Source organism: Neodiprion virginianus, chromosome 4, assembly GCF_021901495.1.
Source record: "Neodiprion virginianus isolate iyNeoVirg1 chromosome 4, iyNeoVirg1.1, whole genome shotgun sequence".
Lineage (NCBI taxonomy): Eukaryota > Metazoa > Arthropoda > Insecta > Hymenoptera > Diprionidae > Neodiprion > Neodiprion virginianus.
In genome coordinates, this window is record NC_060880.1 from 829827 (window position 1) to 843171 (window position 13345).

At 45.3% G+C, this 13345-nt stretch overlaps 2 protein-coding genes across 5 annotated transcripts; both read right to left on the reverse strand.

Annotated features, from left to right (window-relative positions):
• Positions 1–298: 298 nt before the first annotated feature.
• On the reverse strand, positions 299–3442 carry LOC124303429 (UDP-glucosyltransferase 2-like). 2 transcript variants are annotated; one of them, XM_046760617.1, is made up of 6 exons: positions 3010–3442; positions 2374–2864; positions 1753–2172; positions 1444–1675; positions 1138–1363; positions 299–1065 (listed from the first exon to the last, which is right to left on the reverse strand). In XM_046760617.1, the coding sequence occupies exons 2-6, from the start codon at positions 2824–2826 to the stop codon at positions 783–785; spliced, it is 1614 nt and encodes a 537-aa protein (XP_046616573.1). In that variant the 5' UTR covers positions 2827–2864; positions 3010–3442; the 3' UTR covers positions 299–782. The 2 variants fall into 2 exon arrangements, with proteins under 2 accessions (XP_046616573.1, XP_046616572.1); XM_046760616.1 differs by having other exon boundaries at positions 2374–3442.
• Positions 3443–10915: 7473 nt separating this feature from the next.
• Positions 10916–13106, reverse strand: LOC124303436 (lipid storage droplets surface-binding protein 2-like). 3 transcript variants are annotated; one of them, XM_046760628.1, is made up of 5 exons: positions 12979–13106; positions 12605–12805; positions 12007–12407; positions 11593–11878; positions 10916–11497 (listed from the first exon to the last, which is right to left on the reverse strand). In XM_046760628.1, the coding sequence occupies exons 3-5, from the start codon at positions 12349–12351 to the stop codon at positions 11268–11270; spliced, it is 861 nt and encodes a 286-aa protein (XP_046616584.1). In that variant the 5' UTR covers positions 12352–12407; positions 12605–12805; positions 12979–13106; the 3' UTR covers positions 10916–11267. The 3 variants fall into 3 exon arrangements, with proteins under 3 accessions (XP_046616584.1, XP_046616583.1, XP_046616585.1); XM_046760627.1 differs by having other exon boundaries at positions 12945–13055; XM_046760629.1 differs by lacking the exons at positions 12605–12805; positions 12979–13106 and having other exon boundaries at positions 12007–12598.
• Positions 13107–13345: the final 239 nt, after the last annotated feature.

Consider the following 13345-nt stretch of genomic DNA (forward strand, 5'->3'; position numbering starts at 1 on the left):
CGCTGCTTAAAATTCCGCGTTCAAACCGGCGACGAACTCGACTCGCCTTCGAACGATCGGGAAATTCCGTCGCTCGCTCGAGCTGTTGTTACAGTCCAATTTTATCCCTATAATGGTAATTAACTCCGATGGGGAGAAATGCTCGCGAATAGGCTGAGGCAGAGACGGACGGATATAGAGGAGGAGAAAAATGAAGGGAACGAGAAAGTGTGAGAGAGGGGGAGAGAGAGAGAGAGAGAGAGCAGCCAAACACTTTCTGCCATCGTTATGTTACTGGATTAATCGAGGACACCGCGCATCTTGACGAGCTGCTTATTCAACTCACATAAATCACAATTTATTCGACAAAATTACTGTGCTCTAAAAGTAACGAACTCAATCTCGCTCAACAATTCCGAGACGAACTTTATTCGGTTATTCAGATCTTTGGGCGGTGAACCAAAAGAAGAAAAATAATACGGTTGAATCTAAGACCGAAAGCTTTGCAAAAGCGAATTTGCGAAACTTTCCCTGTCTGTGAAGTGCCGGTGTGAGCTGATACGTGAATTCCATTTATTAAGGACCCTGCATTTGATGCGGGTATCAAATATTTAGTTCCCGCTTGAGTCAGTGCTGCTGCACGAATGCGAGATACGAGGGCGAATTAATTAGAGGTAAGCGCGTTAATTATCACGGTCATCAGAGATCCGTGAGCGGTGTTGCAGAAATCATCGTAATTTTGGGGTGAGCTGTAACCTGACGAGATATTTCACCTTCCTCGCAAAGAAATTCTCCGGCCAATTTCAATTGATCTTCTTGTATCGAGTCGGTGCTTCGGTGCCTCTCACCAACAGGGCGAAAAGCTTCTTGAGGATAAGTTTGATCAAGTAAGCGGCAACAGCGAGGCCGAGAATCAGAGCGCCAAATACATCGATCAGCGCTATTTGGAACCGGGACAAATCCATCGCCGGTGACCTGATAATAGATCCTCCGTGTCTGGCGACGTACTCGACCCAGAAGATCCCGGTGTCCAATGGGCTCATCGGACGGTCGCGAAATTCGGCGGACATCTTCTTAGCAGCTGCCCTGAAAATCGGTCGTAGATTAGATTTGCGTAAAAGATCGACGAAGCCGCGCTCGCGCCAAGGATAATATTACATGTACGAGGGGTCGCCGAGGACCTTCTCGAAGGCAGCGTCAATTTTTTCCTCGGTCAATTCGTCGTGGACCAGCGACACAGCGACGTTCTTCCTGATGTAACGAGCCACGTTCAGAGGCTGATCGGAGAAGAGGGGCACCCCTATCATCGGGACGCCGCAGTGGATGGCCTCCTGGGTCGACATCAGACCGCCGTGGGTGAAGAAGACGCGAGCGTTCTTGTGACCTGTGGTTGCGGCAGAAACAGAAAACAGGGAAAATCAGAGAGGTGACAAGCCAGCCAATGGGCAGGCCTAGTCGTCTTACAGAGAACCGCCAGTTGCGGAATCCAAGGACGGATCATCACGTTGCTCGGCAAACCGACCGGCAGTTCGTCCGGCTTCGCTACTTTCATCAGCACTCTGACAGGCGCCAATTTTCCCAAGGATTTGTAAAGCGCGCGCAAAGTTTCCCCCGAAAATGACTCGATCTTCAGCATCGAGCCAAAGGATACGTACACGAAGCCGTCTTTGCTCCGGTCCAACCACTCTTCCAGATCCTGTAAGGACGCGTCAAACGTTCCGGATGAGAGAGTGAAACGTTGGGTACGTGAAACCGTTGAGAATGAAAACTCACGCGTGGCAGCGGCTCGATTTCTTTGGGAATATGAATTCCTCCGACTTCGACAACCGCCGCGGTGAAGGGCCTGACGCCGTTTAGACTGTAGTGAGAGTTGACGAGGATCAGAGAGACGTTTCTCTCGGCTTCTCGGACTCCGAGAGCATGCGGCCCGAGATGCTTCCTTATGATCTCGTCCTGGTCACTGGTGTAGTAGTAAAACTGCATCTTTTTACCGATCAAGTCCAAGGTGTTGGTCATCCGGTCCCAAAAGCTCATGGGCGCAATGAGACTTGAGAAAACTCCGGGGACGTACGCCGGGTTATCGGGGTTCGCCACGAAGTCGCTCGACCACGGCCACATCGGGGATGTAACGATTGCCACCACCGGGACCTTGAGGTGCTGACCCAAGGCCAGGAAACAGTGGGCGGCCAAGACCTCGGAAATTCGAGCTGAGTTAGTTATCGGTATCTTATTTATATAGTCTAATCAATCAGTAATAAGCGTATCTGTAAGCCAATGATCGTTATCTAAAAGCGTTCGAATTCTCAAGACGAATATTTTACTACCGTCCGTGTATACTTGAAGTCTCCGAGTAAAAATCGGAGACCGTTTGCGGAGATCAGGATTCAAACCTACTTCGCCGATGAGTAGATCGTAGGGAGGATCGTTCGGAGGGTTTTTAATCAGGTTCTTCAACTTGGGGTGATCCATCAATTTGCAGAGTTCGGTTCCGAACGTGGACGTGAGAAACGGCACCACGGGGTTATCCAGCACACTTGACGTCACGAATTTGTACGTCAAATTATTCTGCAACTTCGGAAGCGAGTCGTCGGCCAGGTTTATTATGTCGTTGTAATTCTCGACCGGCTTCTTCAGAGGAAAATGCCCCACGACGTCGACCCGGTGGCCGCGATTAGCCAGCCCCTTGTTAAGTTCCTCGAACATGATCGCATGGCTCTTTGCGTTGTAGGGTAATATACTCAATATCCGGTACCCTCTGACCTCGGATGAGATCGATAAAATGAGGAGAAAAATCGTGAAACACAGCCGCTCTTTAATCCCAGCACTTTTACAGAACAGTAACATCATCTTTGACCATTCGATGTGGATTCAAGCGCGTAACTAAACTAAATTAATTAGCCAGATTAGAATTACTAACTAAATTAGCCAGATAAGAATGCCCCTGATAAGTCAGCCTTGAGTGTTGATTGCAGGTTTTAATCGTGCTTTTCTAATCTATAAGTAAGCGACGTAATTGTATCGGACGATTACCTAATCCGCTATTGCTAAACCACACTTCTTCACCTCGCAATCGGCCAGGGTTCTTGCACCGCTAATGAGACTGATGAGTGCGTGTATGTTTACACTTGTATTTTGTGACAGGACTCGCAAGACGGCACACGATGTGTCGTTGTACATGATTTGTTTTTCTTTTTCTCCTCTCCGAGATGCGGGGAAGGCAGTTGTCTTTTGCCAACGACGGGACACGTTTGATGTACACAAAGAGTACGGTGTGTTGCAATCGCAGTTACGTAGAAGCCGGTATATGATATTGACAAAAATGCTTTCTCATTATTAACTAGTATATCAGATCCAGTAAGTGATTTATCCGCCTCACAATCCAACAGAGACCCCACCCACGTGCCCGTATTTATGCCGTATACCAATCACTGGTGGCTGCGGGCGTTTCGCGTCCTCGACTGAATCGTCATTGTCTCACTTCCGAAGACGTTACCACGAAAAATCTTCCATACCCTCTCAGTGTCTCGAAGCGACATTAATCTTCGGTGTTTACTCTCGTATCTCTGACTGCGCGGAGTACAAGTTTAACCCTTTCACATAAATCCCTCGATAGCGTAGTTCCGAACGCTACAGCCGAGCCGCTTTTCATCTCTTCGAGAAGATTCTTGCAGCGGCTTTCGTCTTACGATCAGCTGCGCCCAAACGAAACGCCGAGATGCACCCGATATTTTCATCACTAAATGTACGAACAGCGGGAGTAAGAAGAACTGAGAGCAAAAAGTCTGTGGAAGGAAATAAAAATAAATAAAAATATCCTCTATTCACTATCCGGCTCTTTCGCTCGAGAGAATATATTCTTACCTACCGACTCCCACTTTATCCTCCCCTGCGTATCAAAGCTCGAAAGTTGCAACTAAGACTCTTTATACCTACCGCGGAAGGCGTCCCTGATTACTCTCTGCCGTAATTCCTACAACGTGCGTCGTTGTTTCGCAGGCAAAGCGGCCGGGTCTCGCGGTTATCATTTGTGAGGTCTTGACCCCACCGTCCTCGTCGACAAGAAGGCCGGGCTCATAAATAGGAGAGATTACAGGACGAGCTTAGCGATGCCGCGAGTCTTCGCCGCGTCCCGGGGATGTTGCGTAAGCTCATTATTTTCACAATCCAACAAGAAAGGAGTTTCCCCATTCCGGCCCGTCCGAGGGAACCCCTCAGCCCTGGTCGGGGCCCCGATTGTGGTTACGAATTCACGTCGCGTTTCCATCCGTCTCAGCCGACCGAGTCGCGGTCCGATTTCTTCTTTGACCCACGTACTTGATTTACACTTCCTCTTATTAGATCACGTCTGTTGGTACATATTCCGCACCGTCTCGACTCTCTTATCCTACGGGTCTCGTAGCGGAAAATTATTGGGCTTCTTTCTTTCGATTTTAAAACATCCGTACGCATAAGAAAAAAAAAGAAGGTACCAAACGCGCCACGTTGGAAGAAACCATCTACAACAAAATTCCGACTTTCCAAGAATCTGACAAAATCTGGAATCTGGTATGTGAAACTTCCATTTTGCGAGAAAATAAGACTTTTTTTTTATCTTGCTGGAACGGCAAATGTTTGGAACCTTACGGATTCCGGGACAATTCCGAAGCCTGAAACTCCCTGTTGCGTTCGTTCGTAAGCCGCGGGCGTCCCGAACGAGTATTTCATCCCTCTTGTCATCCCCGAGGAAAAGCTCGTATCGGAGTTGACGGGCGTCATTCCTTCCAAGAGTCCGAATGGACAAGTTGTAATTACAGCTATTGCTTTCCTGAAAATTGTAACGCGTGCCCGCATACAATAAACAGGATTTAATGCCTTGTTCCGGGCTTAGCTTGCAGGCGTCGCTGGAGGTTGAATTCTCCCGCAGGAACCGGGCGCGTTCCCTACCCGAATAATCTCGCTATTAACAACATCCCAAGAGAACTGTTTGCAACGTTAATGATCAGCCCGACAAATCCAAAGGTGAAACTCCGGCACTTCCCTTTTTGGAGACCGCGAAGAAACTCTGGCTGGTCAGCGAATTACAAGTTGCGTATATATACGTATGGGGCATTCCACGCCAACTCAGTAAACGGTTGACAATGACATTTTTTTATTTCACCATGAATTTTTTCTACGTTAAAAAATCATAGGGTAAAGACGTGCGAGTAAAAATAACGTGAAATTTTTTTTGGAAGCCTTTCGAGAATCGTACCAACGTATAAAAAATTTTGGATGAAATTAAAAAATGTTACGGTCCACCGTTCACTGAATTGGCGTGGAATGCTCCAATACGTATCAGCATCCATCCTCCGGTAAAATATATTATACCTTCTGCCCGGATCTTATCGAATCGGCAGCACTTCACTCTCTCGGCACATCTTTGTGGTGATATTTTCGTTTCTCATACGTTACGTCATTTCTTTTACCCACGCCGTAGATCGAAAAAGAGGATCGGGTTCATCGGCCTAAACGATTCATCCACTACCGTAACGATAATCGAGTCCCCGTACACACATGTTCAGTAACGTTGTAATTGCAGTCCAGAAAATACCTAGTTCGCAAAGTTTTAAAAAACGTAAAAGAGGTTTCAGAGAATCGACCGCAACGACCACGAGTCCCTAATGAGGAATAAATTTTTCTTTTCCGACACTCGTCTTTTACTAAATCTCGTGGCTCGGTTCCTGCAGCTGAAACGAATTAAGGTTTGAATTGCAGCTCGCAACTTGAGGTATAAATAATCACTCAAATTACCTGCAAACAAATTGGGATTAATTTTGTGGAATGTAAACTCGTTGTAATCGCATGTTGATGAGGATAATGTCAAGGCAATAAATACCTTCCTCGCGAATTAAGGGTTTATTAACAATTACCCGCAGCTGCGAGAGAGTCGAAATTCAAGTCGAACGTCAGTCAGCATCGAGGATCGATTTTCGGAAAAATAGAGTGTGCCTCGTAAAACCTGCGAGACGTTCGTACTCCGATTTCGCAGGATAAAGCCACGTCGTTTGTGACTCTGAGGGATTACTTGTCCCCTGGCCATCGGCCTGCCCGGAGACGCACCTAATGCTCCTCTGAGCTGGGCTAAAGGCGAAGGGACGAGTCGGCGAAGTCTCGGAGTGCACCCTGGGAATTCGGTCCTGTATATCGACGGCGGGATAATAAGAAGAAAGGAAAGAGAAAAAAAAAAGAAGAAGAGGACGAATCGTGGACCGAGGCGTTCTAATTACCGCGTAAAAAAGTGCGCTTCGCGGAGAAATTCAACATGGCGTAAAAACAAGAAAAAAAAAAAAAAAAATGGAACGGAAACTAAAACCCTGCTCATTTTCTATCCCCTCGACAAATTTCAAACTCGCGCAGGCGGGGGCTTAACAAATTGTAGGGTAATTTTTTGTCCCTCCCCGCGCGCTGATTCGCTCTACCGTGATGGAGTGAAATGCGTTTGACACCGATTTACACAGGCGCGGATATTCCGGGGCACTCGATTGTGGAACAGGACTCGTACAGTCGTCCGGATTGTCCTGTCAAGGGGTTCGCGATCGCGTGGGAGCGGTGAGATATGTCGGGCGTTGACTGGCAGGAGTGGCAGGTTCCGATCAATTTTTCACCATCTCGTTTTTCCCCGTCACGATATTTTAACGCAGGCCCGAAGGAAAATCCCATCTCAATGCACCCGGGATGCAGAGGCGAGTTCGTCGGACGCCTATCGCGGGAGTTTAATGGTGCGATGAATAATAAGCTGGGCAGATCTTATCCGTCCCACTGTCAACACCCGTCTAATATCAGCGTGAAACGTGGCGGGTTAATTGCAGGTGCAGGAACGAGCTCCGGGCCCTGCACGGGCTTAACTTTAAACGGAATTTTTCAGGGGGCTTAAACGCGTTCTTAGCCGCTGATGGATTTTTCTCACAGGCATTACGGACAACAATAACGAGGAAATTGCAACCGATCGCAATCTCTCTTCTCACGCCGCTGGTTGTCCAGGATTTCGTCTCGGACACCGGCCAAGGGCCCGATGTCCTTTCGCCAGGCGGGGCGCGGCCGGCGCGGAATGAAGACGAAATAACGCGGCGTAGTGCGGAACGGTGTTGCCCAGGGTGGTTGCGAACCCTGGGCGTGAAACAGGGGGAAGCACTTTTCATTACGCGTTGTTATACCTGTGTACAAAGTCGTACGTATACCTATAACCATGCGACCGAGACACAGCCGGGATAATGGTTTGAATTTCCCAGCTTTGCGAACCTCGAGACTCGAGTTGCAGGTACGGGGGTGTAAGTTAGGTACAAGGTATCTACATCCTACCTACCGACCTGCTCGTTAAAATTTTCCCGATGATGAAACGCCGATTTGAATCCTTGTTTCGAGGGAAACGCTCGCCTTTTAAAACGCGATTGCGTCGATTTCACCTTCCGCCCAACGCGACACGCGTTCTAAATCTACAACTTTGGGGTGGGATAAAGAAACGAGCCGAGCGAGCGAGAGAAATGGGCCAAGTAACGCCGAAAGTTGTACCTGCGTCGCAACATTTTCTAATTAAAAGTAAATATAAAAATCTCTGCCGTGAAGTTCGTGTCCGGGGGTCAAAGAGGGTCGTTTGCTGCACCCTCTTGGCGGCGGCCAACTTTTTCGACGCATTTATTTTTCACATCGACGTAGCGCGGCAAAGAGGTTGCCTGAAGCAAGACTCAGGTGAGAACGCCAGGTGTAGAAGAAAATAAAAAAAAAAAACAAAAAAAAAAGAAAACGAGGGTGAAAAAAGGAGCGGAAGTTATTTTTCATTTTCGTTTTTTTTTTCTTTTTTTTTCGTCCCCCAAAATAAAACTAAACTTGAGAAAATTACCGGAATAAAGATATTGATGTATTCACCGAAACGCTCTGCGGAGTTCTTCTGCTCACTTTGTTATTACTAGAATGATGCTGAAATTTTCTTTCGCCAATTTTTATGAGGGCAGCTTTTTCAACAAACTTCAGAGAGACAAATTTCGATAATCGTATTTCGATCTGCAGTGCTGTGGAGTTATTTTTTTCTGCCGACGCAGCTGGTTAATCGTAAGAAGAAAAAGAACAAGAAGAAGAAGAAGAAGAAGAACTTGTTTCCTACGTCAAAGAAGAGGAAATAGATTCGACGAATTGCGATTTTCGAAGAGAGAAAATTGATCCCGTTTGTAGAATAAGTATCTCAAAGATGCATGTGTCCGCCTGCGTCTGCTTCGGCAAAGTGGAAAGTACGAGGCAAATGTGAGCCGGTAAACAGGAATATATAGGATACAAGGTAAAAGGACGACGGCGGCGGACTTTCTTGAGAATTTCGAAAATCTCATTTGGCCAGTTCCAGAGTAAAAGAGGGATCGAGGCAGACAGCGGAGCGGAACGAAGGAACGAATTTACCTCGCCTCGTGGGCGACTCGCGATTTATTGAACAAAACTTGCATCGCGTTATAATTTGCATTGCAAATAAGAAACGCGAAAAGACGGATGAGCTTTTTCTCAAAATACTTTCCATTAGGAAGAAATTGCCTGCCTGGCAGCTTAAGGGCGCATCGGGGGGTTAATCACTCGTCGCTTTTACGTACACCTGATTTCGAGATTACAACGATTTCAAAAGTATTGAAAATATTTCAGAGATTTCGAAAGATAAGAAAATGTTTCAAAATATTTCAGAAGACTTCAAATGATTACAAAAGGTTTCATATGATTTTAGAGGATTTCCAAAGATTTCAAAGGATTGCTAATAATTTGAAGAGATTTATAATAATTTCAGGACATTTTAGAAGATTTCAAGGATTACAAGAGATTTCAAAGGATTTCGCTAAAATTTCCAAGGTTACGAAAACTTGCGAAGATTTCCAAGATTTCAGGAGACTTCGCAAGATTTACGGAAAGGTGTACACCAGATTTCACGAGTGATTAACTCCTCGGGGCGCGTAGATTTTTTGTTAGGACTGATATAATTTCTGAAAAGAATTCGAAACTATGGAACCGTAGTGCCAGCAAGGCTTGCTGCTGCTGCTGCTGCTGCTGCACTACCGCACACATTGCACTGCAAATTCAAATGCGACAGCTGCTATTTCACTTCCAGTGCATTAAATCTGCTACCGCTCACCGCCGCTTTCTGCCGTTCAACATTTTGCATGATTTCACGTGTCGGTGGGCTTCACCGCATAATAAGCAGCGGCTCCGCGACGGTTTTAATTATTATACAGGGTCGTACGCTGACGAGATGAAAAAACAACGCAACAAGTAGAAAAAAAGGAAAGACCGAGCGATCGCGAAAAACAAGGGAAAAGTTTTTCTCTTTTTTTCAAATAAATTGAAAGAAGAAAAAAAAAAGGGTAATAAAGAAGAAACACGTGATCAATCAATTTTTCGCAAGCATCACCGACGCACGTATTTTGTCTCTGGTACATTCGGTGCTTTCCGTTCCAATTTAGCCTGCGTCCACATTTCTATTCCATTACTCAGTTAATCCACTATACGTGTACCTGCTTCGCATTTCTTCCTATAAGACCGGTGTACAATCTCATCGACGGTAACGGTTACGTAGGGGATGAATTTGTCATCCCTTCCAAAGTTCACTGCCGTCCAATATTATACCTCTGTATCAGCTGCACACACTGTGGGTAACAGCGGTGCATTAGAGGGTTGAAAATTATCGGTTAACTACCGTGCGTTATACGTAAGTACATACGCAGGTATTGTACGGTGATACCTGTACAATACGTTAGTTGCGTGTACGTGGTGCGCGAGCGTAGATATCGGCGTGTCTGTGCATTTGTACGTACGTACAGAGATTTGCAGAGTGCGGAGGAAATTCGAAACGCCGCATTAGCGACGAACATGCGGATGCTGCGAGGCGCGTTATGAGAATCGAACGACTGCGACTTCGCGTTTAATGCAATGTTTCGTTTAATAAGAGTGGTAGGATTATTGCGGGGGGCGGGGTTGAAGTTCCGAAGTTGAAAAGTTCCGAAAGCGCTTAATTCCGAATTACTTGCCGGAGTAACTTGAAGTTGAGAAATCAAACTCTTGCGAAACAACGAAGTTTCGAATGGCCGGAAATCCGACGGCTCAAAGTTCCGGAATACAAGATTCCGAGAATTCAAATTACGATAGAGCAACGTTACGAAAAGTAATGTTCCGATGGAGAAAATTTCTGAAAGTTAAAATATACTCTCGCAACGTAGTTTAATCAACGAGTGGGTGTGAAAAATCAGAAAAACCGAAAATCAGATTGATCGGAATTACGAACGTAAAAATATCGAAAATCCGAAACAAAGAATGATGAAAGTGGCGAAATTTCACACAAGTGAAAATCTTGGATCATTCGGAATTTCGATGCTGCAGATTTTTAAATTTTCTTATTTTCGCACTTTCGGAACTTTCAGCGTCGGGTTTCGGCCCATTCGAAACCTTGACGTTTTGTAAAAGACTGATATCTTTGCTTTAATTTTCGCCGTAAAAAAATTTGGCGCTTTCGGAACTCTTCAAATTCGGAATCTCAACCCCACCCCATTACGGGTCGACGACAAGACTGTATTCTTTTTACGCATTTGTCGGTTTACCAACGGATCGAAATTCTCCCAGAACGAGCGACGTTTGCAATCCTCCTTGAACACGTATTTTAGTTTTTATATTTCAACGATTCTACACGCGACATCCTCTCCCGTCATTCTTCGTGACGTCTGGCGCATCATGTATTCTAGTCGAATATTGCCTTGTGGTTACATGTGCCCCGAATCGTTGGATTCTGATTGTGATTGACGCTTGAAGAACGGAGCAGGCGCGCTCTTGATTCTATTAGCAAATCCCCTAACGCGTACGTTCAAATCTCCGTAAACTTCACATCGGCGTTACGCGTCGTTTCGAAACTTTACAGTTCTTGACGTTTTCGAACTCATAGTCGTTTTCCATAATGCGATAAAATATTTGAACTTTTATTAGAAGAATTATATTAAAATCATGTTGCACAAGCTCAGTATTTTGAATCACACACACGCATACGTGCTACGTGTAAGTAAAAAAATAAAATAAAAACCGACGAGTATTTTTCAAAACATTAAATAAATAAATGAATCAATAAATAATACGACTGTAAGGGTCGTGGGATTTCAAAATGACTTATGGCCCACCAGTAATCCGCGGATTTGCGAATTTCCGAGAAGGCACGTAGATGGGGATGGAAACTTATTTCTCGTCACAAAATCGCCCAGTTCTTTTATCCCCGAGCAGACGAGTTAAGAATTAGAATGATCAAAACGGGACGGTAATAACTGTTAAACAGAATAGTTGAGAATCTTCAAGAAAACTGTCAACAATATTTGTAATACTTTAACGACTTGTATGACGACTAGAGCGTATAAAATAAGTACGATTATTTCGATCTTGTACATATGCTGTAATTTGTCCATAAGGGCAAAGTAGATTCTGCGCGAGGCTCTGCTGCTGAACTCGCTCAACCTCAGCATCGTGTGATGCAGATTGTCGTGCTCCGTGCACCCATCGTCTGCAAATAAAAATAATTCATAACAGTTTCCGAAGGAAGTTACAGCTCGTTGAGGTTCAAGTGAGGCTCGGATTGATTCAACCGCCGGCTTTTACCCGCGTTATAGAAATCTTCTTCCTCTGGTGCCGGCAAGTACTTGTCTAAAAGCAGCTTGGCCATCTCGGTAGTATTGTCTACCGTTTTGAGTATCGTCACGCCGGTCTCGGTAGACATAAATCGGTCCGCTTGTTCCCAACTATACATTCTCAGATAATGCACTTTGTAATGTGTGCGAATCTTCATAACGCTTACATAATCCTCAGTTTCCTCCTTCAGCTCCTTCAGAGTTCGAACCGCCGGCCTGATACTCTCCAACACAATCAGCTTAGTGCGATCGATGATCTGGAATCGGAAGAAAGAAAATTGTTGAAAATTGGTACAACTAACGCTATCGACGATTAAGAAACTTGGATAAGGTGGAACTGTTACAAATGAAGACAGGCATAATAATTATACCGAATGAACCTCACTTGCTTCGGGTCTTCTTTTATGATGGGTAGTTTCACTTGGACAAAATTAATGCCTTGACACAGGGTCTGGTCCAAATTGAATATGGGTTTCTCCATGAGTCGAACGACAGGAGTACAAGTTTTTTCAACGACGAGACAGACGACATGTTCGACAGTATCCAAGGCGCGGTGAACTACGGTGTTTGCACCTTTGACACGGCTATAAATTTGTGCCGACTTATCCCAGAGATAATGCACGCTCGGTATTTCCAGCGCTCTATCCAATGCCTGAATTTTGTAGGACCCAGTCTTTGTCGTCGCCGTAGACTCCTGACATCCTGCACTTTTTTCCCAACCACGATCCATGCTTCTGTATGGAAGCGTACCTTGATAATTTTCACTGTCGTTAGATTTCTCGGCGCCTTGAACGGAGAACAGACGAATGTCAACTATGAGTAATACGCAAAACTACAAAAGGAGGAATATTTCGTAACGTGTATCGCTGGTGACGAAGCTTAGATCGATCGAAAGTAACTTAAAATTGAAAATACTCCTAGTCACCGATGATAAAATTACAAAATACCGGCCTCGTTTATTGGGCTGGTTTCTCGTCACTCACCAACTGAACTCTGCCTATGGTTCGACAGATCTAATGTTCCTCAAGTTTGTTTTATCTAGCGACGTAGTCCGACGCTTCTGTACCTTGATCTCTGACGCAGCTCCTTGCCGACAAATACGAATTTTTATTCATTGGGGTTACGGGGTTTCCGCGTCGCGTCGGTTCATCGATCGCCCGCCCACGCAACGTCAAATCTGTAACCTACAAATTTATGGTTAGCCTCAATTCGACGACGAATAAGTGACGAGGACGGCTTTGCGATATCTGCAAAATCACTTTTCGAACTCCTTATTTCACTCGAGATACTTTTAAACGTTATCAGAAAATCTCACGTACTTACATTTGCGTAAAAAATTTAAACAGTCAAAACTTACGCCAATCCTGCATTGTTGTTTTGACAGTTCGGAAATGTAGCGATGCCAAGTTACCTCCCAGTCATGGGAGACGAATGTCTAATCTAATTTGCTCTGCCTACCGACAGTGAGTGCATGACACGTCGGTGGCATAAATACGTTACCGACAACTTTCGTCGTCGCAGATTAGTTCCAAAGACTTTGTCAGAGGACGCTGCCTTCCCGGTTTAAATTTGGCCGCGCGACAGTTGCAGCGCTACGTTCAGACCATTCAGGGTATTCAATCCAAAAGTGCTTATGTCGAAACTTGCGTCCCGAATTATGTATTGCAATTTTGTACGCAATTTAATAGCTTTTCGTAATTAAACTCGATTGCGAAGTCAGCCTT